This window comes from Malaclemys terrapin, chromosome 1, assembly GCF_027887155.1.
Source record: "Malaclemys terrapin pileata isolate rMalTer1 chromosome 1, rMalTer1.hap1, whole genome shotgun sequence".
Taxonomy (NCBI): Eukaryota; Metazoa; Chordata; order Testudines; family Emydidae; genus Malaclemys; species Malaclemys terrapin.
In genome coordinates this window covers 95,028,535-95,054,854 of record NC_071505.1, presented here as the reverse complement: position 1 = coordinate 95,054,854, position 26,320 = coordinate 95,028,535, and the positions used below count along the sequence as shown (strand labels likewise).

Below are 26,320 nucleotides of genomic sequence, written 5' to 3'. Positions count from 1 at the left end.
AGACCAGGAATGGAAGATGCTCAGTTACTGAGGGGACACCATTACTGCTTCTGTGAAGTCTGGTTTCACCTGGGAGCTATGGGGATGCAGTATGCTCTGTGCAGACTGAATCTTCAAAAATTTAGCTGCCAACCAAGTCTCTGAGCATGATGTGCTGAGATTTTCAGATGCTCTGAATTAATCCAAGTTCATAGAGGTTAAGAGCAGAAGGGATTATTAGATCTAGTCTGACCTTTGTATTACAGGCCATTCTGTTTCACCCTGTTACCCATATATTTAGCCCAATAACTTTTTTACTAGAACTTCCAGAAAGACATCCAGTCTTGATTTGAAGGCATCAAGAAATGGAGGATCCACAAATTCCCCTGATATGTTCCAATGCTTAAACAACCTGTTCAATTTGTGCCTTTATTTCTAATTTGTCTGGCTTCAGCTTCCAGCCATTTGTTCTTGTTATGCCTTTCTCAAGCAAACTAAAGTGCTCTGCAGTACCTAGGATTTTCTCCCCTTGTACACTGTAATCAAGTCATCTCTCAATTTTCTTTTTGTAAGATAAACAGATTGCATTCTATGTGTCACTGTAAGGCATTTTCTCCAGCCCTCAAATAGTTTGTGGCTCTTTACTGCACCCTCTCCAGTTTTTCAGTATCCTTTTAAAAATGTTGATACCAGCCCTCTAGTCAGTATTCCAGTACCAGTCTCACCAATGCCATACACAGGTTTAAAAACAAACAAAAAAAATCACCTTTCTACTCCTGAAAAAAGAACAGGAGTACTTGTGGCACCTTAGAGGCTAACAAATTTATTAGAGCATAAGCTTTCGTGGACTACAGCCCACTTCACGAAAGCTTATGCTCTAATAAATTTGTTAGCCTCTAAGGTTCCACAAGTACTCCTGTTCTTTTTGCGGATACAGACTAACACGGCTGCTACTCTGAAACCTTTCTACTCCTGGTTATACATCCAAGGATCTAGCCCTTTCCTGTAAACATTCACCCAAAGGCAAAAGGAACATCAGATACCAGGACAATCACCCAGGCAAATTTCAGGTCCCTACTTTAAAACATGGAAGTGGTAGGGCTTCTTAATGAAACTGTTGCAAGAGGCTGTTTTTCTTTTTTTAGTATTTATTAATTATTATTATTATTATTAAACTAGTCAAAAAATGTATTTTCCCCTGATCTTGTCTTCAGAAGTGACTGATCCATTTTACTGAAACTTGCCAAAAATATTTAGTGCATGGCAGACATTAGGCATGGAAAGTCTCTGCCTAAATGGCTTAAGTAATAAAAAAGAAAATAGGATCTTAAACTTAAGCACCTGGCAACCTTAACTATAGGTATAACTACCTATAATGAAGTGGCAGACTCTTCAGTCACTGAAGACTTAAAATATGTTCAATGTAGTTCTTTAAGAAATCCACAGCTGAATGACAGGTATAAGGACAGACCTCTAAGCAGTTCAGACGGCCACACCCATTAAGGTCTCCAGTCGGTCAATGGATCACCAAGGTACGCGCCAGGATTCTGCATGACTGGGCACTTGGAGGGTGCACTGGGGAATAACTAATGATTCATCTGCACATAGCCCCAGGTGTTGTATTCAGTAGGACAGACACCTGGCTGGTTTTGCAGCACATTCATATGTAGCTATGGCCTTTTGAAAACTTGTGATGAGCAGCTCATCGCCGGAAAAGCTTACACTCATTTGGGTACTTGGGGGCTCATTTAGGAAGCATGTTTGAGACAAAAAGGTAACATCCCTATCCTTCATGATAAAACACTGGCAAACAGCCACAAGTCAAATAGAACAAAGTTGGACACTAGAATCAAACATACACAAATCAAATGCCTTGGCAGACACTTTATCTAGAGCCAAGGTTCTCAGACTGTGGGTCATGACTGCATTTTAATGGGGTTTTCCAAGACCAGCATTAGACTCGCTGGGACCCGTGGCTGAAGCCGAAGCCTGAGTGCTTTAGCTCTGGGCAGTGGGGCTCAGACTCGCTCTCCTCCCCCTGGGTCATGTAGTAATTTTTGTTGTCAGAAAGGGGTTGCGGTGCAATGAAGTTTGAAAACCACTGGTTTACAAGAATGTTTTAGAATTTCATATGAGGGAGGGAGGGTGGCGACACAGCAGCAGTCTAATATCTTCCACAGGTGGATGGTAAGTAGAGTTTCCCCTTTTCACACCTTACTACAAAATCAGACATACCAATTGGTGAACATACAGGAAAAGCCCTAGACAATAACGGTGGACCCTTTCAGTGCTACGTTACCCCCTCCCATTTGCTTTCCCCATGACCAGCTGCAGCTGTGAGTCACCTCCGCTTTAAGCCATCAGGAATGTACCTGCGAGTGCAGGCAAGTCACAGCCGTATGCAGACACTACCATAAAAGGAAACATTCCAGTTTGGAATCTAAGAAGAAATTCTTTCCCAGCACTGCAAAACAGCCATCACTGGGATAGCTGGAATTCTTCTAATTGTGTACAGACAGACTACTCAAATGCTGTGCTGAGCCACAGGAAGTAGGATCCTAGCAGAAGACCAAAAAGAGTTGTTAAACTGCTACGAAAGCAGCTCCTCTTAGAAGTTGTTCCACTTTAAGAGGCACTTACTCTAAATTCCAGGAGGTTACATATTCCACACAACCCGCTGATTTTTCTTGCATAACCATGGCTAAAGTCAAACTTCAGTTGCCAGAACTAGAGGGACCCATTTTCTTAGAGGCCCACCTCTAAGACACATCTCCAAAACTGGTGGCACATGCAAGTTACTCATACTGGGTACAATAACTTCAATTGTTTACTACAGGACAATCAAAAGTAATTGAAAAGAATCTGCTTTTCAGACAGTCACGCCTCTAAATTACATATTTAATAAGTAAACCATTAGTCTAATTGCAGCAACAATTCTGTACTTCAGACCAGCTGGCAAAGAAATATTTCTATCTAAGCTTTATTTAGTTATTACCACAGTATCAGAGTACTTACAAATAAAAAGTAATCTCAATGATCCAGAAAGTAATACAACCTTCAAATTCAAGGTGTACAGTAATACTCTAACTGCTTATTACATAGTTTTTTTGCCTATGCAAAAAACTAACTGTTCTTAACCTCTGTAATTCCCAAATATCAGAGTGCATTTAGGTTGGTTCCAGGATCTGAAAGCATTTGCAAAAATATCATTAAGGCAAAAGTTGGTTTTTACAAGAGATGTATGTAAAAATCCTCTATGTAACATTGTACAGTGAGATAGCAAATGGACTGAGTTCTGGGACTGTTTTTGCATATGCTAGTACAATGGTCAAATGGCTACAACCCCAGCTCAGGTGGTTTTGTTTTGGAGGATTTGGGGGTGGGGAGGAAGAGACATTAGAAGGCTAGAACAGAACATTCAGTTTGCGCTAAGCATCTTAGTTACAGAACATCCTAAAAGGCCTTTATCACCCACTTCCTCTGCATGAGCAACTCCGATTTTGAGCCTGTACATCTCCATAAAAGGAGAAGTAATATAGCTTTCACACAATGGTGACATCATCTTTCCAGCTAAGAGGAAGTGTATCTGAAAGGCAAAGGCTTGGCTTGCAATCCCCAGCCTATAGCTGACTCATTAAGGCAAAAAGCTTAACCATTGCTAGATGGTACCGCCCACCTCCTAACCACTGAACATAACGTCTGGCAGGAGAGAGGCCAGAGAAAATGCCTAGTCCTCTTGGTTTCCGTTACTAAATGCTCCTCTGACACTGCTGCTAGTACATGCACTCCAATTTAAGCAACTGACTGGCTGACCAAATGATAGGATTGAGCCGAAGCAAGAGAGCTGGACTGATTTAGCCTTAAATGAAAAAGCTTTATCCATGAAGCATTTCAGTCCTGAACCCTCTTCACACACACCTGACTTTACTATGTAAAGTTATTACAGCCTTTGCCTCCCTCACAAAGCAGGCTCCTTAAGGGCTCTATCCAGTGGCCTTATCTACACTTGCATTTTAATTCAAGTTTCTCCCCACAAGAGTCAGTTGCCACAGAGGTGTATTTTGCAGTGTAAATGTACCCTGAAGTACTGAAGCTTTGGATACAAATAATAAAATTTTATCTTAAGGGGAGGAATGTCCCTAGATATTCTGAACTACACTAGGATAATGTTAGGTTCTAGAAGTATATGTAACCTCTTTAGATTCTATAGAGAGTCTTTCTTACCAGAGCTGTTCAGAAGCTTCCTTTTTAAAGAGGACACTATTGCATGTGGTTCACTAAGAGGCACAAAGTGGCTGGGGAAAATAGCCTGTCAAACTGGATTGGAGGAGAGCTCAACTGATCAAGTCATGTCACTCTCAAACTCTAGAAGTGCCACATGTAATGTAAGTCAAAGAAAATACTGTAGTGGCCCCTCCATGGATTTGAATAAATCTGTAATTAATCCATTGGTGGGAATGCCAGCACAGACCGACCAGTGATATTTGAACATGCATGCCATCTAGACGTGCTGCAAGCAGGGTTAGAAGCACTGTGGTTAAAAAGCCAGCAGACAGTTTTTCTTAGCACTCCAACTGGGAAGAAATTTGGAAGTAAAATGTTAGTGTAGACAGAGTCGAAATCCAAGATCCAAAACCAGAATTAATATGAAGGTGACCTTGGACAGGGATAGCAACAGAACTTCTAGGAATGGACAAGAAAGGAATCAGCTGAAGTGAAGTCTCAGCTTCATGCTATCTTAAGCTGAAAGATTTGTACGAAAAAGTTAAATATACACAAGTTTTTCCATCTATTGATGGAAACAAACATCCAAGCTTATTTCCCAAGTTATTCTTGGACCAGATCCCAGATCCCCTCCTCCAGCAATTCCATGTCTGAATCTGGAAACAGCAAAATTGGAAAATAAATGAGTCTACCTGCAATTTTAGGTTACACAAATGTTTGGGGAGTTCTGAAAGGGGGGGGAAAAAAAGCTAGTATGCATGCTCCTGTGCTCATGGTGCCAATACAGTATTCAGCAGAGGGGCTGACAGTCTGGGCTAAAATGCCACATAAACTGGCTAAAACACTTCAGCTTTGGTTTATAAGAACCAACCAGAAGATGCCTGGTAAGCAGCACAAACCAAATGAGTAAAGGATTTTCTATGTTCTTTGCTCTAACAGAAATGGTATTTCAAAGCAAAAAGACACTTGCAAATTAGTTAATATTACCGAGTGCAATCCGAGAGAAGACAAACACCTATAAAAAAAATAAACTATGGAAATCAAAAGCTACATTAACCTTATCACCCAATTCATGTGTAGACACCACTGAAAAGAAACACTGTATAACAAGCAACCAAACAACTTAACAGTGCCTCTTGCTTTGGATTATTGTAGAGCCCTGCACAAATCGCTAAAGAAATCACTGGTAGTTTTCCTTCCCTTTTAGTGAGAATTTAACTGGACCCTTCCATGCTGTAACAAAACAAAACTAAAACTAAAACCACCACACTTAGTCTCCCATAACCCACAGTTCTGCTGCCACCTCTAGCACCTGAACAGCTACGTAGCTGGTGGAAAACCAGTTCAGATATTTACTGCATAGCACTTGCCAAGCGTTAAACATCCAGGGCAAAGCAGATAGTTCAGCACATACAAGTTTGACACAAAAAAGATGAAATGCTGGTTGGGTCAGTCCAGTCAAACTAAGCAAAACCAGAAGTGTCCTGTTAACTCAAACTTAGGAAATATGTAAACATCTGAGAGTTATAAACTAAGTAATTCATGCTCAAGTTCTATAGTATCAGATCAAGGGGACTTGGTATTTCCTATGAAATGTGGCAACTGGGGAAGGGCCTCTGCGAAGAGCCTCAATCTCCCTTCCCAAAGGGGGATAAAGGTGTTAATATTGAGTTTAAACACTTGTGATTCAACTAATCATAGATTTATTCAAATCCATAGAGGATTTTCTTTGACTTACATTACATGTGGCACTTCTAGAGTTTGAGAGTGACATGACTTGATCAGTTTAGCTCTCCTCCAATCCAGTTTGACAGGCTATTTTCCCCAGCCACTTTGTGCCTCTTAGTGAACCACATGCAATAGGGATAGCTCAGTGGTTTGAGCATTGGCCTGCTAAACCCAGGGTTGTAAGTTCAATCCTTGAGGGGGCCATCTGGGGCAAAATCAGTACTTGGTCCTGCTAGTGAAGGCAGGGGGCTGGACTTGACCTTTCAAGGTCCCTTCCAGTTCTAGGAGATAGGATATCTCCACATGCAATAGTGTCCTCTTTAAAAAGGAAGCTTCTGAACAGCTCTGGTAAGACTCGCTATAGAATCTAAAGAGGTTACATATACTTCTAGAACCTAACATTGTCCTAGTGCAGTTTAGAATATCTAGGGACATTCCTCCCCTTAAAATAAAATTTTATTATTTGTATCCAAAGCTTCAGTACTTCAGGGTACATTTACACTGCAAAACAGACCTCTGTGGCAGTGAGCATCAACTGACTTGTTCACACAACAGGGCCAAAAAAAACCCAGCAATGTAGATGTTCCCATTTGGGCTCGGAGACCCAGAGAAGGGGATGGCTCTCAGAGCCCGAGCAGGAACATCTACATTGCTATTTTTAGTCCCATAGCACAAGCCCGAGTCAGTTGACCCAGGCTCTAATACTCATTGCCGTGGGTTTGATTTTTTGTGCAGTGCAGATGTACCCTTAGATGTTTCATTCCCTTTAGCCCTTAGATTGGCTAGCTCCCAAGTGACTACCAGAAGTAAACTGGCTATTTAAGAATCACTGGGGGCTAATCTATGGAGATCAAGGAGTGTTTAATATGCCCCATATTTTTAAGACTCTTGTCCAATCCACTGCTAAAAACCCAACAATTGACCACTGGGACATGTAGGAAACAGTCTCTCCCGGCTACTTGTTCTGCTTGCTGAAGTGAGACAAGCTGGCAGGGAGGGAATAGATAGAGCCAGACCTGATAGGTAGATTAGGAGCAAGAAGAGGGAGCACTCTTCTAGGGAGAAGTTTTGAAGAAGCCATTAGGGACTAATTGTACTCCCTGTTGACCAAGTTTTGTTGCCAATGTTTAGTGCGACATTTCAACAGCCATTTTGTGTGGTTCTTTAGACATTGGTGTCATGTCTGGACAGTCTGGCCCTACATCAGTATTTCACAGAGAAGATTGTTCACCTTCTCCAGATGCTGGTGAAGAAAGCTTCCCAACTAGCTTGAACAGACTCCACTCCAACAGTTCTGAAATTCATTTTTCAAATAGATCTACTGAAGATACTACCCTCGACTATTTAGAAATTTAAGGCAGGTAAAAGACTTTACACACACACACACTTTTATACACGTCTGCTGCATTAGAGTAATGCTATGCATGCTTAAAACATCTCCATATGAAACTATTATTCTTCAACTTTTCAGTGCAATAAAGCCACTTCCTTTGAAAGCATTCAAACCATTAGGCACTCAAGGTGCCAGATACCAGGAGAATTGCAGCACTTAGGCACCCTGGGTATTTCACTCCTACACACAAATATGGTAACTTTATTACACTGGTGGATTTCCAAAGTTTGTCAACAAGAGCAGAATTCTGAAGTCCCTCCAAGGCCCCATAGCAGAGTAGACTGGGGATAAAAACAGCACCACTTTAAATATGGCAAATTTTCCATAATGCCTCTAGGTCACCACAGTGCCCTGGAGTAAGTTTCCCACAAGCGACTGAATCCAATTGAACATATAGGCACCGGTGCACCTTTGGTAAGGGGGCCTCTACAGCAGCCTGCCAGAAAGCCCAGTTCTGAAAGGTAGCGCATCAGCTTGAATACAAAAAACAAAGGGTTAAACAATTCCTGGTTTAGTTTAAATCAGAATAAAAACAACCTTCTATCCCCACGCCTAAACCTGAACAGGCTGCATATTAAAATACCATAAACTCAGTGAAACCAAAAAATACAGAATCCAAACAAATTAACATGTAGGGCTTTCTGCTTCATCAGCTCAAGAGATAACTGTTCTCCATTCAGAGTTACCAGCTTGCTATCTTTCTCTAAAAGCATTCATACCATGAAGGACTCCCTGCAGATTGGACTCTGAAAGGGGCACAACCATTAATCCTAAATGCCTCCAGTCCTTGCAGAGCACTGGGCTCTTTCATCTTCTGTTCTCAGTTCAGATTCCTCCCATACCACTGGCTGCTGCATCAAGCCTCCCCCACAGGCTAATCAAAAGGCGAGAAAGTCAAATGGGAATGTTGCTCTCCATTGCCCAGGAGGCTGGCTGGGACCAGAAACTTTACAACAGTCCCCTTCCCCCCCCCCCAATGTCAAACCCCAATGTCATCCCTACAATTTAGAATTTCTGCCATTTGGTATCCTTGAAAAAGGAGACTGTTGCTTTAGAGTTACTTTGCTGCCAATACATACACTTTACAAGACACTGAAACCCACACTGAGCCCACTAAAACCTTGTTAAATAGATAGTGTGGTCACAGCCAGTAGCCCATCAATTGGGAATGATTTCTAAGCCCAGCAAGTGCACAAAGGAGGGTGGTTATAGGCTATGTTATTCTGGACTAGATAAAGAGGACCTGGAGCAATCAGCTAATTGGACAAGACTGCCAGATTCATCATGTTGTTAGATTTGTTGTGGGAAAGGGGCAACAGCTGAGAGCTATTTGCCTGGGGGCAGGACTGTAACCCTCTTTTTTTCCTCCACCTGTTACCTCTTCCCTTACCACAGGCAAGGTAAACACTTAAGCAGAGCTCAAACCCACCCTCCCTCCCCCCACCAGTGCTAAGAAAACAGACAGACTAATCCTTTATCTTCTTGAAGTGAATCAACAATGCAAGTCTGGGATTTCTGGGTTTCAGACAGTTAACACTGCATCAAAGTCAGGAAGAAAGATGAGGAGAGATACTAGTGACCATTTGGCTACAAACCACCCCGTGCAAGGGAACTTCACCTATCACTTCTAAGCCACAACTGTGTGGCTGTCCACAGAACCAACTTGTGTAACTGGCAGAGATCCATACAGGATGCTTGCTCTACATCCGTCAAGTGGTTTTGCTGTTAGTTATAATCAGAGGAAGCCTCATCTTCCAGAGAATCCTGTTACAATAGCATCAAAGGAATTGCCTCCATTGTTGCACAGAAGTGAAGGTGCTTCCCACACACTAGAAACTCTGCTAGGACAAGTCAGTAGCTTGTTTAAAGAAAACAGCTGTTGGCACTGTTGCTGACAAGGAGTAGGCAGGGAAGAGAAGGAAGCAATAGAGGAAGTGAACTGGAGATAAGAGGTTTATGGGCAGTCATGCTACCATGTAGTGAATAGAAGGCACATTTGTCCTGTCATTTGAGCAAGGAGTTTAGAAATTCCTTTGTTTAAAGAGGAAATGAGGTTCTTTAAAAGACAGGTTCCAGGCAGTGTTCTCTGGATGCAGCAGAGCAGTTTTAGAGTGACAGCTAGGAAAGATATTTGTATTTCTCAGCAGGGAATCATGCTCTTTAACAAGCAGCACTGCATTCCTATTCCTGGAAGTCATTGCCACCTGCTTCCACTACTCTATGACCTGCCTACACTACTCCAGAAAGCAGCTTTTCCATTTCACCTTGAGTTATCTGTCATGCCAAGTCTCCTGTGGGACTGTACTCCAGCAGCCTTTGTTGGCATTTCTCCCTCCACTTTTAAGTTTTGTTGAGTCACTGATCTGGCCACAAGGAAAGCAGTTTCTTCCTGTTTCCTTTCCCTCCACGCTATCGTACTGTTATAGCTTCACTATGCTGGAGAGTTTCTGAGAGGCTGTTGGGGCGGGGAGAAATGGAGGTCATTAAATGCGTCAAGCTACATAAGCAAGGCCCTACCAAATTCACGGCCATGAAAAACGCATCATGGACCATGAAATCTGGTCTTTGTGTACTTTTACCATACTCTATACAGATTTCACAGGGGGAGACCAGCATTTCCCAACCCAAATGGGGGTCACAAGGTTATTGTGGGAGCAGGGGGGAGGATCATGGTATTGCCACATTTACTTCTGTACCGCCTACAGAGCTGGATGGCCAGAGACTAGCAACTGCTGGCCAGGCACCCAGCTCAGAAGGCAGTGCACCTCCAGCAGCAGTACAGAAGTAAGGGAGGCATTGCTGCTACCCCCCTACAACAACTTTACGACTCCCCCCACCCCCCACAACTTGATTCTGGGTCAGGACCCCTACAGTTACACCACCATGAAATTTCAGATTTAAGTATCTGGAATAATGAAATTTACAATTTTTAAAATCCTATGATCATGAAATTGACCAAAATAGACGAGAATTTGGTAGGGCCCTATAGATAAGACCAGATAACTGGTAACTGACCAAACGGAATTTTCTTCCAAAACAGAAGGCGATAGAAGTTCTGCCCTTCTAGGGGAAGTGACAAATCCAGATTTTTAATAGTGAACAGTTGCTTACAAGATGGGGGAGTTTCAGCCTCAACCCTCCCATGCTGTCTTGTCCTAAAGTGTCATTATTTCAGACTGTCCATCATCTCCCTTAGGCACTCCTTTTAGCTTTTCTGCGTCTGCATCCATAATCCAGATACCAAGACAGGAAGAGACAGAATAAAGCTAACTCTATATACAACTGGGCATTCCACAGGAATCCCCAACTGCAGGCTTTGATTCTCTAAAAGGAGATCACCTTACTGAGAGGTGGGATGCATACAGGATCTTCAGAGCTTTACATAAAAGATCCCCAAGTGACACCAAGAAATCCACTGGCAGTTTACCAGGAACCCATAAACCACACCTGGTTTTGCATTAAATTCTTTATATCTGATGACACTATGTATGCATTCTGCTAAGTATATCCAGGAAACTATCCTGATCAATGTATTTACTTTTAAATTTATGAAAAGCCAATACATTGTGTAGTACTAGCAAATAGGTATTTATCCTCCTTGACAAGATAGAACTTGATTGAGTTTTCATGAAATAAAAAACTGGTCTTGATGTAGAGTTTCAGACTACACTCTGCTCCCGGCACCAAAAACAGCTCTAGGTTTGTCCGCAGTGAATTTCAATGGTTTTATTATAAGCACGCACATACACACACCCAAGCATATCTCCCCCTCCTTAGAAGGGGGACAGGAAGTTACACTGCCTAGCGACTCCTCCACACATCCTCAGAGAGGTTTACTGTCTTTTACAATAAGTCCTCCCACTAGGTCTTGAATATCATTTTGACTTCAAGATCTCACTAAGAAAGTCACTGTCCCATAGTTGGCACTCACCTTGCATCATACTCCTGTAGGCAGTGTCTGTGATTGCGTATATGTGAGGAGGCATCTCATGCCTCTTTTTGCCTTTGTACATCTCCACAATCTCCTCTGAGTATATGGGCAGGTTCTTGTAGGGATTTATAACCACACAGAAAAGGCCTGAGTAGGTCTGCAGAGAAAAGACATCAGTTAACAGTGGTTAAGAGCCGGACAGATCTTTGTTCTTTTAAGGGTTTCTTGCTTGACAGGTTCTACTGGGGCAGTGAAGAGAGACAGGAAGGCACAAGTCAATACTAGAAACTGGGCAACAGCTAATACCAAGTTTATCATTATGGCACATAACCATCTTCAAGCTACCCTACTAGGTACTCCATGCTATCAGGATGCTATTGTGCAGCAACTGATCTATACTGGCTAGCTAATTCCAGCTAACTGCAGGGCCCATCAAAACTAGTTTCCCCGGCTTTCAGAGATCTGAAGTTTAAACCAAGTTACACTTTACTGTTGAAAACAGATGTTCACCTCCCAGAAGCCTGGGACCACATTTTATTGTGCACTAGCTCATATTTGTAAAGCCTGCTTACTGTAGTTGTCCAGAGTATAACTGAGACCCCCGTGATAAGCTACACAAGGGAACAAGCATCCATAAGCTAATGTAGGGACAAGTAGTAATGTGTTGCATTAAGCACCATGGGCAGGGAGGCATGCATTTTTTCTTAATATATCACAGAACACCCGTTAACATGCATATATGGTCCCCCTGCTCAAATTCATCAATTCTTAAGTAGAGCTATCCTTTGCCAAGTGTGAAGTACAGGAGTCATGCTATCACAAACCGATGTCCAGCTGGAAAGAAGGCATACATTTTTAACATTGAGTAATTAACCATTGGAACAATTTACCCAGGGTCATGGTAGATTCTCCATTACTGACCATTTTAAATCAAGGTAGGATATTTTTCTAAAAAGATCTGTTCTAGGAATTTTGGGGATGTTCTATGGCCTGTATTATACAAGATGTCAGACTAGACCATCACAATGGTCCTTTGTGGGTTTAGAATCTACGGCTACTGCTTGGTTAGGATCCTACAAAGTGGCTCATTTCCAGGAGAATTCCCTGTATGGGAGTAACCAAGGATTTACTTTCAGCTGTTTCCCCCTATTAAAGTTGCTGTAAAAAATTGACAGGCAGTACACTTCCCTAGATAGGAGAAAGGGAAGGGGTACGAGATCAGGAGAGGTCCTCCATACTAAATCCCTGAAGGAGTAGCCAGCAAGCTATTCTTTGGATTATTTGATGGACAGCTGATACTTCCTCCTGACCCTTTCATTCAAAACAACGCTTTGATTCAGAGGTGAAGCCAAAGTTAGTTTGTGAGAGGAAATATTTTGAGGCACCACTGTAGTTCATTCACATACAAGACACAAACTTGGCTGGGGCTGCATTTAAAGCAAGAAGGTCACAAGTCCAACGTAGCTTCGAATTGATCAACATGTAAAACTGTTTTGGAGTCTCCCATTTTAACAATAAGGGACTACTTGCCACCATCACTAGCATCCATCACACCAAACCCAAATTTTGGAATTTAGTTTCAACTGGCTTTAATCCTGCAGCGTTCTGAGGCAAGACAAATGTCCAGATACTTTTACTGCAATTTTAAGACCCCTACCTGAGAAAGACAGGTGCCAAGACAAGAGGAAGAGAGAAAGTATTACAGGTTTGTTAGTACCCAAGTCTCAGAATGCACTTTTTAATTGGAAAGTATTTTGGGCAGAAGGAAGAACGTATTCTTAGATATTCTAAGAATCCAAGCTTTGCTCCTGAGGTTTGTAGTCACTCAAAGAGCATATAGATTTTATTGTCATGTGTTTGCTTCATAAGGCCACTCTCTCATCCTATGGGAAATGCTATTAAAAGAATAGGGCATATCTGGCACATTCTACATCTTACACTTCCCCCACTTTCTCAAAGAAAACTGTTTTGGTGTAGTAAAGAGTCCTCTACTCTAAGCACAGGGGGCATTTGATCAGATTTAGCCTCTTCAGCTGGATCAGGGTAAAGATTAGACTACTGGCAATTAGAAGGGTGGAGATAGCATCTGTTACATAGTTTATGGTCATAACCCTGATTTTCTGGATGTTGCTTTCACTTTGAATAATTAGCCCTACTTGTGTGTCTGAGACTCAAAACAAAAGTTCAGGCATACGATTTTAATCCCACACCCCGTCAGTGGGCATCCACATCCCTTTTCACGTGGCTATAATGGAAGTCTGTGCACCAATTAGACACACACACACCCCGCTCCAAAAGAAAGTATGCCAACTAAGTCTTCCTGTGTGTATGGAGGAGGTTTCAGAATTAGTCTTGCATTGGAGGACACTAGACAACTTGCACACTATTTAAAGAATAGTTTCCAAAAGAGAAGACCCCAATCCTACCAAAGGAGTTAGATAAATTTAGCAACCTGCTTGGTTAGTAGCTCAATGTTGAGAGGTATTTAAGTGAGGCCAAGAGAAAACTGACACGAATGAGCAATCATTGCCATGCTTAGATAGCTCACTAAAATTCAGTGAACCTGACTTAACCAAGTGGGTTGCTCTGCCACAGTAATATGAGCAGACATTGGCCCTGATTCTCCGAGATGTCCAATACAGTGTTTGGACATAGAGCTGGCATGGCTCCCAGATGCAAGTGGAAGTTAATAGGCCCCATTCTGCTCTAATTTCCTTCAATGGTGCAAGTCTGTTGCATATCTTACGCCAATGGTGGATCAGATGCAGTGAAGCTCTGTTCCACCACACCTGCCACAGAATGCCCCAGACACACCCTTTCTTTTCCCCTATACCAGGTGTGGCTGATGCAGCAGGCAGCCATGCTGTTAAGGGACAAGTTATAGTCTAACTGGAACTTGCACAATTGTTTTGCTGGAGTTCAAAGAGATGCTATACTGTAAACTACGCAGCTGCTTTTCTTGGGAATAGCCATTGTGGGTTATAGCCACTATATGGATATTGTAAACAAACAGATTAGAAGAGAATATGCCTGTTGCGGGGAGGGGCCCGGGGTAAAGAAAAAAAGAAGTGAATAAGTGGCAGCAAGTAATGCTGAACGATTCAACTACGGATTTAGAGTCTGCATTAGTACAGCTTCCTACAGAGACGCGTAAGCTGGTGAAGCAGGACTGCCCATATTCCAAGCAAGAATAGCCTGGAGGTCTGCAGCACAGGAAGAGCAGCAGTTAGCAACAAAAAGAACATTAATGCGACCAGACCAATGAAGCCATGCAGCAAGGAGAAGGTTGTCTCCCCCCCTCCCCCCCACATCATCATCACCAATTTGGGGATGGGGGGGGGGGGAAGAGAACACCTAAGGGCAGTCTCTTTTGCAGAGCCGTAATTCTCTAAGCCCACGAAAGCTTCTGCTCAAATAAATTTGTTAGTCTCTAAGGTGCCACAAGTACTCCTGTTCTTTTTTCTAAGACAATAGTTCATTTTATCCTTTTAAGTATTTGAGGTTCATGGAAGAGATACTTATTACACAGCTCTACCAATGCATGTCCCTCCTGATCTGCAGTCCCAATACAGGGATCGATCTCACTCTGCTACTCCACTCAGTCTGCCAGCCTTATCAAGAAGTGCAAAAGTCATCTTAGGCTCTTTGTATTGTCAATTTTATTTTCATTTTGCCCCAGTCTAGGAACTGAACCCAAGTTTCCAGAGATTAAAGGCTAATGCACAAAGGTGAGACCTAACAAGTTGTCTCCACTGCAGCTGTGCTTTGCTTCAGATATCACTGCCCAATATTATAGTTCTGGAATTAAACCTCACTGGTGTTTTGATTGATGCACAGGGCAGACTAGAATCAGGTTTACTCTTTAGCAGTTACACTATCTCTGCAAGGCTGACAGGAATAGATTAAAGCATGTTTGACTCAGGAGACAAGAACAGCTTAGGCAGGAAAAAAGTTTTTCCCAGTGTCTACCCTCTGCTGATGTGGTTGCTGGACTGGAATATTTGTAAGGTTCTGGATTTACTTTCTGCTCTGGAACCAGGATGCACACTTAAGGTGAGCAGTGGGGGAAACAAGTTATCAAGATGAGCTACAGAACATGCTTAGTACAGGAAGGGTTAAAGTCAAGCTCAGTTCAGAGACTCAAAGCAGATAATCACAACATCAGCAAAGTCATCTAAAACCAATCACCATTGTAGAAACAAATCTTCAGTTTGACACTGATTTGCTGTTTCCAAGTTTCTGAAATGTCTGCCACTCCCTGATCAAACATCTTAGGGTATATAATGTTTTCACCTCTCTTAGCCAGAAGTCCGGGGGAGTTCTCCCGGCGATAAAAAATAACCCCCCGGAATGAGGGGTAGTAGCTTTATTGGTAATAAAATGCTGTCTATACTGGCGCTTTTCAGCGCTAAAACTTTTGTCACTGGGAGGGCGGGGGGTGCTCCCACACCCCTGAACAACTAAAGTTTTAGCGCTGAAAGTGGCAGTGTAGACAGCCTCCGAGTCCCCACTGTAAACTTAGTCTCAAGCTTTCCCACCCCCCTTCACAGGAACAATAGGGGAAACACCCCCCCCAAACACACTTCTCAGAAACAGAGCCCCCACCCGCAGGAAGAGGCAGAAGCCAAGAACAAAGCTGTGTTGTATTTATGACCTTTCCAGAGATCTTTATGCCAGAGATAGTTTGTGCTTGCTCTCTTCCTGTCAAGAAGAGTAGTGCCCAGCTGCTGGCCAGTGGAAGGATTTTAGCCCTTCACCTTAATCACCTGACTCACTGGGGAGAGCTGCTGACCAATCTGATCAGCTCACTTCACTAATGGGCAGACTCAGGTTTTTGGATGGATTGGTAGGACAAAGTTTCTCTCTAGCATAATGCATTACTAGTTAGGTTTAAGAAGGAAATCTTCTTTCCACAAATAACCAGTTTCACAAAGGGTATGTGACCACCTATCTGACGCATCACTGAGGGGACGTCTCAACACCTGTGAAATGGCAGCCTATTGCAAGGCAAGTGAAATATTTAAGTCACTTAAAATTGACTACCTACCACTAGTTTCAAGACTTGTTAATTTAATTTAGGAGTGAGATATTATCTAGGATACATACGATCCATTTACACTTTACTTTTAAATTTAATAGCTTTATTAGGAAGGGAAAAATATACCCATTTCTCAACAGTACAAGGCACAAGTACCGCTTTGATTCTGAGCTGCACAACTCAGAAGTCACAGCCTGGGGAGGTGGGGGCAGGCGTGGTTACACACACAATACCAATCAGCTATTCAGCAACCTAGAATAACTAAATGTACTGAGCTCCAGCCAACACCTCATCGTGCCCCCTGACATCAGACAGGGAGAAGGTTGCTGGCATGGAGCTTCGACACCAGTTCTATATCTTGAAGAACCCCCACTCCAACAATGGTATTCTGCAGCAGCTGCCTATGTCCCCTGTGCCTCTGGAGTAGCATAAAGGCGGCCACAGCATCAGCCAGAAGTGGAGCCAAAGACCGTAGGTTAGGATTATATTACCTAGAACAGTGGTTTTCAGCCTCTCCATTTGCTGATCCCTAAAAAAATTTCAAATGGAGGTGCGGACTCCTGAGGAAATCTGAGACAGTCTGTGGATGCCCAGGGGTCAGGACCACAGGTTGAAAACCACTGACCAAGAAGTTGGTAGTTCAAAGGAGTTCTTACAGACCTACATGGTGGGAGTGAACATATGCCTTAGATTAGATTGCTTATCTCTGCTAATGGCTACAGAGATCATCTTTGTCCTGCCACAGAAGTGGTAAGGAAGAGGACTAGGCCTCTTTGGGTGATTAAGTAGCAGGTACCTGAGACACACTATGGGAGATGTATTGTTAGAAACATGCTCTTGACATTTGGAGAGCTCAAACAAGGTACATGAGAGATTTGAATGTTACTGGTTGGTGTTCGGGGGGGGGGGGGGGGGGGGAAAATCAGTCATCTAGATTTTCTTTAGAACTACAGTAACATTAATGTCCTCAATAGGTCATTGGGCAGCAGACACACTAAAGAATCTACTTTACATTGCCTAGAGACACTGAACATCAGGCCTTAATAGTAATATCTCCTGCTAATTCCAGTGCTGACCATTTTGCCGCTATTCTGTATTGTCAAATAAGGACTAGGACCAAACAAAACTGGAACAACCAGTGCATTAAAAACCACTACATTACCAATGAACCTAGTTCATCCTATGTCCCTTGACAGCCTCTGCTTTAACAGTGACTTAAGGGATAGACTTTTGTGCACTGTTTGATGCAAGTCACAAACAGGAACTACAGAACCAATGCAGATTCCAAATCCTTATCCTCTAGCACACCCCCTTTGGGCACATGTAAGCATGTCAGTGAGCCTGGCTCTTATACCTTGTTCCTTGTGATTGTGCATGTCTGTCAATCATCTACAGAGATCACTGTCATTTCCATGGCAACAACCCAGTAAAAGGTTGCTCTTGTAAATTTTGGTGGGTGGGAAGAGAATAGAACCTGCCAGTTCAGATAGCTATTTCTCATTTCATCCACAGAAAAACATCCTGTACCCCAGAAGAGTGTCTGTTACTGGAGAGGGCACATGTGCTTAAAACCGGAATCTCAGAGGGAGATTAGACAGCCAGCTTGGCATTAGCATTCCCTTCCATTGAGGTTCCAGATGTGGGAAAAGCAAGCCAGATGTTAGGTACACATCCCAAATGGGGTTTTGTTATTTAGTACTGTTTTAATCAGGCTTCCTGTTTACTGCTTTCCAAAGTCTCTTTTTTTCTAGCCAAAAGCAAGTTAATGATATTCAAAACATACTCCAAACAACGACACTCAAACGCCAACATCCAACCATTTCACCACAGCATTCCCTGAGGGATCCATTCTACAGGGGAGAGTTGTGGGGCTGAAGAAGCAGCAGTGTCACATAAGAGTTTCATATGGGGCAGTGTAAGGTTAACTATGCATGTCTGGGAGAAGTTGGTTGCAGCAAGTTTACATGGAATCCCCATAAAAGCCTTTCCCCCCAGTACAGAAGATTGTTACTTACGTAGATGAGCCCTGAGTAGTATCTCTCCTTCAAGTTGTGCAGCACAGAGGCCTCATTCAGGCAGGTCAGCTCTGCCATATCTTCCACTTTAGAGAATTTGGGTGGATTCATCTTCTGGATGTCATCTTTGTTTATTCTCACTTTCTTTCCATTTTCTGCCAGCTCCACTATGGCCTCATCTCCCACTTCCTCCTTCAGACTGGCCGCTTCAAACCCATTCTTCTCCGATGGGACCCACACCAGTTTCTTGGCTGCCCAGTCAGCCTGAGCCAGGGGGTTGTTGATGAGGTTTTTGTCCACATAAAGGTACTTATCAACTTCTTTTTGAGCCATGGTGACTTATAGTGAGTGACCTGGCAGAACAAAAAAAGAAGTCAAGTTTTTACAATTTAAGCAGCATTATGAACTCCTAGAGGCAAACAGACTCTATCCTGGCTTAGGTCCCTGGCTATCAGGGCCTCCCCTCCCCCCCCCCTTAATTTTATTTCAGTAATCACAGGTGGCTTGCTGGAATTACATACAAGATCAGGTTTCTCCTCCTAAAATTACAGGAAAAGAACAGACTTTTGAAACATTGAGTATTTAGCATTTGTAAAATATGTATTTTCTATTCCCTAGCAAAACAAGTTAAACTGAAATTAAGGTTGTAAACACGTTAGACAATTCAGAAGCACCAATCCCTATAGTAATTTCCTGACAAACACCTAGATAACTACTTGTTCGCATTGCAGTTAAGACCAGATTTCTGTACTAATATCACCACTATCTAGGCCAGAGGTGGGCAAACTAGGGCCTGTGGGCCACAGCTGGCCCGCGGTCCCCGGCCCCTGAGCTCCTGCCCCGGGAGGCTAGCCCCCGGCCCCTCCCCTGCTGTTCCCCCTTCCCCACAGCCTCAGCTCACTGCACCGCCGGCGCAATGCTCTGGGCAGTGGGGCTGAGAGCTCTTGCCTGGCAGCGCAGCTGCAGAGCCCGGCCTGACCCGGTGCTCTGGGCAGCACAGCTGCAGTGCTGCCAGCCACCAGTGCTCCAGGCAGCGCTGTAAGGAGGTTGGGGGGGTTGGATAGAGGGCAGGGGAGTTCAGGGGGGTGGTCGGGGGCGGGGGTGTGGATAGGGGTTGGGGTGATCAGAGGGCGGGGAACAGAGGGGTTAAACGGGGGCAGTCAGGAATGGGGGGTTGGATGGGGCAGCAGGGGGCAGTCAGGGGCAGGGGTTCCAGGGGTGGTCAGGGAGAAGGGGTGGTTGGATGGGGCAGGGGTCCTGGGGAGCAGTCAGGAAGGAGAGGAGGAGGAGGAGGATGGGGCGGCGGGGGGCAGTCAGGTGACAGGGAGGGGTGGATGGGGCAGACGTCCCGACAAGGAATGGGGGGGGTTGGATGGGGCAGGAGTCCCGGGGCAGGGGGCGCACCTTCAGGGGGCGGGAGCCAGGACATGCCTGGCTGTTTGGGGAGGCACCGCCTCCCCTAACTGACCCTCCATACAATTTCAGAAAACTGATGTGGCCCTCAGGCCAAAAAGTTTGCCCGCCCCATCTAGGCTGTTGACAGAATTCACTACAGAACAGTTTTAACCAAGCTTTTTAGCTCTCTCCTCGCTCCCCCTCCATTTTGAAGTCTTTTTGGTATTTCCTGGTTCACTGAAAATGTGATATTTGATGTACTTCAGCATTTACAAATGCCATGGATTGCCTGGGTTGAGCTGGCAGTTTCCCTTTATTCCTTGAAGATATCCCAAAGTGTCTCAAGATACATTTTAAGAAGAGAATTTAAAAGGCGGGTTAAGAATGCACTAAGTACTCCCCATAGCCAGATTATGGTAGATACCCAACACAAATCTGGGCTTAACTCAGTTTATTTGTGCTCTGCAGGTCATCTTTACAGAACCAACATCTTCAACAGTATTTTTATCAGGGTACAGAACCCTTCTGGTTTAAGAAATATTGTGGTCACTATCTTGTTTAAAGATCATGTTTTTGCAGCAGTGACATAACTGAGGCCTAGTGATGGAGAGATCACTGACACTGCATCAGGGAGAACGTTGGGGATTTCTAGGAGTGTATAAAACAAAGTAATTTGGATTTAATCTTCCATCAAAAACTATCAGAAATGGCTCCGCCAAGCGCTTTCTGGTTCCTAAAATGGGATTTATGAAAGGCACCATTTGGTTGGCAAATCAAGATTCTAGGGCACTACATGCACCAGGGCTCATTAAACCAGAGAAAGCCAGACACTTCACAAAAACAGCCTTACCCCTTAGAATCCGTGCTCACCCACCTGTCACTTAACTCATTCTGATTTTGTGCAACTTTGTCAGAATTTTCAGTTAGCCAGAAAAGAGAAGAAAAAAGGAGAAGAGGCAGAACGGTCGGTGCATGCAATAGGAGGCTGTCAAATACTGTTACAACAGTTCCTCTTCAGGTACCTAAACAAAGCCTGCAAAGCCACCTGGGCACAGCAGAGTTTCCCAAAGAGACAACAGGAATGAAGAGCTTCACTGCAGAAGCAATCTGGCCCAAACATGCATTGGGATCAACTTAAAGCCTAGCATCAGGCACATGCAACAGCAAGAGAAGTCTGGAAAAATGCCAACTATGGTATAGATGGGCGCCGAGGCCCAATCCAACAATGTGTGCGCATGCAGGGAAATTCCTTCTAACAAATGGATAACTGTACTATTGCTTTGTACTGAATGCTGTACTTGTTCCTGCTCTGCAAGTTTTGTAGCCATCAGTAAGGAACAAGTAGTCCACATATAGCAATATCACTTGGACTCAGATTTAAAATCTGCATCTTAGGCCAGGGGTCGGCAACCTTTCAGAAGTGGTGAGGAGAGTCCTCATTTATTCACTCTAATTTAAGGTTTTGCATGCCGGTAATACATTTTAACGTTTTTAGAAGGTCTCTTTCTATAAGTCTATAATATATAACTAAACTATTGTTGTATGTAAAGTAAATAAGCTTTTTAAAATGTTTAAGAAGCTTCATTTAAAATTAAATTAAATGCAGAGCCCCCTGGACTGTTGGCCAGGACGTGGGCAGTGAGAGTGAGTGCCACTGAAAATCAGCTCGCGTGCCGCCTTTGGCACGCATGCCATAGGTGCCTACCCCTGAGTTAGACCATGAATGCAAGGAATTAAACAAGCTTGTTTTAAGAATACACTTGAGGCTAAAAGACTAAGTAGACACAAGCAGGGCCCTTGTGATTGGACAGTATTTTAGGCCTTATTTCTGCAGCAAGACAGGTACAACCTGCAGTAGGGGCACCAAGGAGACAACCCATTACACCCACTGTTGGCTAGATAGCAGCAGGAGCAAAGGTAGAGCAACAGTATTTGTAATCCTACAGTGCTTAGACACCACACACCTGTAAATGAGGCCACCACTAAAATGAGAGCCAGCTGTCAGACCATTCTAGCACTACACCACACTCCAGGACATCTGGCCTGAGAGAATACACAGGAAGGGGAAAAGTAGTCCAGGATCTTGGAAGAATGGGTTGGTGATTCAGTATAAGATCTTGCAAATCTCAGGTGGCCTTGCATATCTACTACAGATTGTAGGCCAGCCAAAGGGTTAAAGAGAGAAAAAGGGAACTAAAACTTTCATTGTGTCCATGATCGTATCAGGTTTGGCAAGGCAACAGATGTATTCTAACCTCCATTACATAGCTTCCTGCAAATGCAACTCCCAAGAATTTAACCAGTTGCCTTTTTTGGCTATAATCAAGCAGGACACCAGAGGCTGAGTGCTTCAGCTAAATTAGGATTCCTCAGGAAATGATTAAACTGAACGCAACTACATTCTAAAGAGCTCTACATTCAGCCTAAAATACATATTCCTGACTTCCTTTCCACTCAGAGCATACATTTGCTACAGTCTGGAGATTCTTCTCCCTCAAATTTTGAGGTAGAGATGAACACCTTTTGACTAGGAAATGGGACCACAGGTCAAAAGATACCTCACCCAGGTATGGACCCTTTCACAAAGAAGATAATAGCCACATTAAGGAGACTGGTCAAAACCCTTATTTCAGGGTTTCTCCTCCTCCATCTCACACACAGTAAGACTGCACTCTTCAGCAGTGAGAGATAGTTGGAGTGCACAATACCATTTGATAACTAGCCCTCCTAGCCCATGGCTTCAGCATCTACGGTACACTTCTGCCTCCATCAGTTATTCCAGGTTGTGCATTGTGCAGGAGGGGCATGTAGAAAAATTAGGCCTCCTGGGCTGGTGCTAACACTAGTGCCAGGACTAAGAAGAGGTTGTTTGCACCTCTAATTCCTGGGCAACCCTTAGCACTGCCCTACCTTGTGCTTCCTAGCACAACTATGGGGCTCACAGTAGGAGGGAATTGCCTAGACAGACTGCTCCAGTCACATTACCTACTGCCCCCAATCCAATCCTTCACTGCTCCAGCCTGTTTCTGACAAGCTCCACAGTACCTCCTGAACCTGGGACCTCTGTGGTGATGTCTACACTACCGCAGTAAGTCGACCTATGCTACGTAGCTGGAGTTGACGTACCTTAGGTCAAGTTATCATGGGGTCTACACCGTGGGGGGTCAACAGGAGAAACTCTCCCATCGATTTACCTTACTCTCTCTCTCTCATCGGGGTAGAATATAGGGGTCAGCTGGAGAGCAATCTGCTGTCAATTTGGCGAGTCTTCACTAGACCCGCTAAATCGACCGCTGGTGGATCGATCTCAGAGCGTCAATCCCGGTTGTTGTGTAGACATCGTCTATGATAATGCAGAGGTCCCCTGTGCCAATGTTATTCCCTGGGAGCCTTGAGTTCCCAAATTCTCTGCAGTGGTGAGGCCATGGGCCAAAAAAATTCATAGTTACCCAAGTGCCTGCAGAAGATCCTAGTTCAGGGAGGGATGCAATTATTGAAGCCAGCTATGTACAAGTACCCAATGAACTACAATACTAAGAAATCCTATACATGGATGAGTATAAAAGATATGAAACTTTATATATTCATGAGCATGGCTATCACAACACTCTGCTGTGACTATAGGCTGATTTCCACGTGCTGAATCCTGTTTGCCAGAGAAGCTGATGTGGTAATTAGAGACACAGCATCAACACAGGCAGTCATGCTTAAAAGCCAAACAATTAATGGGTGTGCTGAGCAGGTAATATTCTTTCTGGGAAAGACACCAGCTACTAGTGTTGCTCTGCAAGTGGTTTGTTTGCTCAGTAGTTTGTTTTGGGTGTAGACATGATTGTATGAGGCATGGACATTTATATATACACACACGTATATTGGGCGATAGTTCAGATGAGAAGATAATTGTGCTGTTTGTTGCAATACAGCCTATAGACAAAAAATGTAAAAAAAAAGTATCAAGATCAAAATCTCTAAAAAAATTTTTGGAGTTTAAAATTCTCCTTCCTAGTGTTGTTTTCAGAAATGGTGCACAAGGGAATGTTCCAGATCTATTAACACAGTAATTCCCAAACAGTGGTCCATAGTAGTCTGGAGAGCTGGTTAGTCAAGTGTTGTTTGCTTTCTTTTATCCAGGTGCCAAATCACATTGAAAGAAATCTACAAACACATTCCTTTCCATGTAAGTAGTTGTGTGATCACCACAACAATGTGGTGCAATTTCAAGTGGAGGAGAAGTGGTCTCCACAGTCACGAATGGGAGAGGTGATGCCCACAAGATATTAAGATAGTCCACACTATGAAATAAAAGTATGAGAACCCTTTATTTATGCATTTCTTTCCAGATTCTTCTGAGCAGACTGGACCAAACATTGCTTTTTAGTTAAGACACTATCTGTCCCCCTTAGGAACTAGGAGGAAACATGCATTTGTCTCAAACACTTCAGTCTGTGTGATTCCCTTGTAGACCGAAGTTTGCCTTAGGCTTTGTACACATTACCACTTACCGTGCTATAACTTACATGCTTGGGGTGTGAACAAGCCACCCCCGGAGCGATGCAAGTTGCACTGACCTAACATAATGCTGTCCACACCAGCACTTGGTGGGAGAGCTACTGCTACACACAGGGGCTGGAGTAATTAAGTTGACAGGAGAGCTCTCCCCCATTGGCTTAGAGCATCTGCACTAGCAGTGCAGTAAGCTCTGTAGTGTAGCCATAGGTTTAGCCTTCCCATGGATTTCCAGCTTTAGGGTTGAGAGTTAAGGAGGTTCTCTTCCCTGCATCCTTTTACTCCAGCAGGATTATCAGGTGCCAATATAACAATTCTACAAATTGAAACTCACCTTGGCCAACCTGAAAAAGATCTAAAAGTTGCCACCCTTGCTGAAAACCATTGCCTCTAAGTTTCAGAACTAAGAACTGTTTCAAGACCTTTAAAAGAAGACAGCGTTATCTGTTTGTAATTTAATCTTCCAGAACTATTTGCATTACCCCCTCTCCCCCGGTGTTTACTTTGTCAGCAGCCACAGAATTGTTATTTTTGGGATTGAGCCATTGCTCATCAAGATGGGCTTGGACTATACTAACTAACTATCTAGGGAAAAGCAGAAGTAATGTTAGACTGAAAATAATCAAAGAGCACTAACAGGAGTTTTGCATCAAATTTACTGTAGTACTTGGAAGGCGGGTTAAACAGCTAGTATTAAACCAGGAGACTTCTGATTTGAGTCTTCCAAAGCTTTCACTAACTGGAGATTCCCAGACTAGTCCCATAGGTGCTAAAACAGAATTTCTGGGGAAAAGGAGTTACCATGCTGAGGCAGATTTGTCTCCTTTCTTATCAGAGAATAGCACTTAATGGGAAAGAGGTTGGTCTTATAGTGCAAGTCTTGAACTGGGACCAGTTCCTGGATTTGCCACAGATATCCTGTGTGGCCTTGGGAGGGTCACAGGTACATCAGCTCTATTTGTAAAATGGGAATATACTTTCCTATTTTAGAGTCTTGTCAGGATAACTTCACCGATGTTTTGAGGTGCACTGGTAAGGGCCATAGAATACCTAGGTAGAAGTAGTGTAGTGTCTGAAACAGCTCACTGTAACAGAACATCAGTGTACATACTCAGAAATGGAGCTTGTGCTTCCCTTTCTACATGCAGGAATGATTTGTCTGGAAGCTTACCTTTTGATACATTTATAAGTGTCTTACTAGATGACTAAGAAAATTTCATAGGAAATTATCCTGAAGTGTGTTTAGTGACCTTTATGGCAGCATTGTAGAGACAAGATTAGAAAGAGGGGGAAACGAAGATTAGCTTGTTTTAGGTAAGTGTTACTGGCTAGATAAACAGACTCACTTTGTGTATGCAGTTCACATTTTTAGGTTGTCTGACATTTGTGAACTTTGTTCAAATATAAAGTCATCAGTTCTTTGTTGAATTGTCCCACAAACCACTCTGTAGTTACAACCCACTGAATACATCAACTTAGGACCTTCCATCAAGAAGGGCAAACTCCATGTCTTGTTGACATGACAAGATTCTGTCATTAGAGAACTAGTATTACTGGTGGATGAAGATACAATTCAATCACAGCTAAGAATCTCTTCCCAGTGGGAGAACTTGGATACTCTTTGCTAATGTAGAATGTTTAAAGAATCTGACCTTGAATAGCCTGGCTGATCTGAAACATTCATCAATAGACATGATAGGAGTCCCATTCAAATGTATGGCCTGAGCAATCTGTTCTTGCCTCAGTTCTGCTGATAGAACTATTTCTCCTTCCCCAGCCATCTGAGCACAGTTTATCAAAAACAACAACTAAAAGATAACCATATTTAAGAGATCTAATTATATAGCAGATGGTGCCGAACTGGAAAGTGCAGTATGTAGGTTAAGCAAGCGGTGAGAGTGTTAAAACGCATCATGTGACTATGAACTGAAAGCAGCTTCTTGCAAGACTGCAGCATCTACTATTCATTATGAATGTTCCTCTGAATTTGCTGAGGAACTGTTTGGCCTCAGCTTCTTAGGACTGATTAAGTGAGTGGGAAGATGAACAAGGAAAGAGCAAAAACAAGGTTATACCCTAGTTTGTAGATAGAACTGTAGCTTGAAACCTCA

The 26,320-nt window shown here is 43.3% G+C and overlaps 1 protein-coding gene across 1 annotated transcript in view; it reads right to left on the bottom strand.

The window, feature by feature from the left end:
- The window catches only part of MYH9 (myosin heavy chain 9), a 97,399-nt gene that overhangs the window by 58,178 nt on the left and 12,901 nt on the right, over nt 1–26,320 (bottom strand). Inside the window, exons 2-3 of the mRNA XM_054032266.1 lie at nt 18,309–18,661; nt 11,256–11,412 (exon numbers count right to left, since the gene is read on the bottom strand). Of these exons, the coding sequence (XP_053888241.1) occupies nt 11,256–11,412; nt 18,309–18,641 (490 nt within the window). The 5' untranslated portion in view covers nt 18,642–18,661. The remainder of the gene's footprint in view (nt 1–11,255; nt 11,413–18,308; nt 18,662–26,320) is intronic.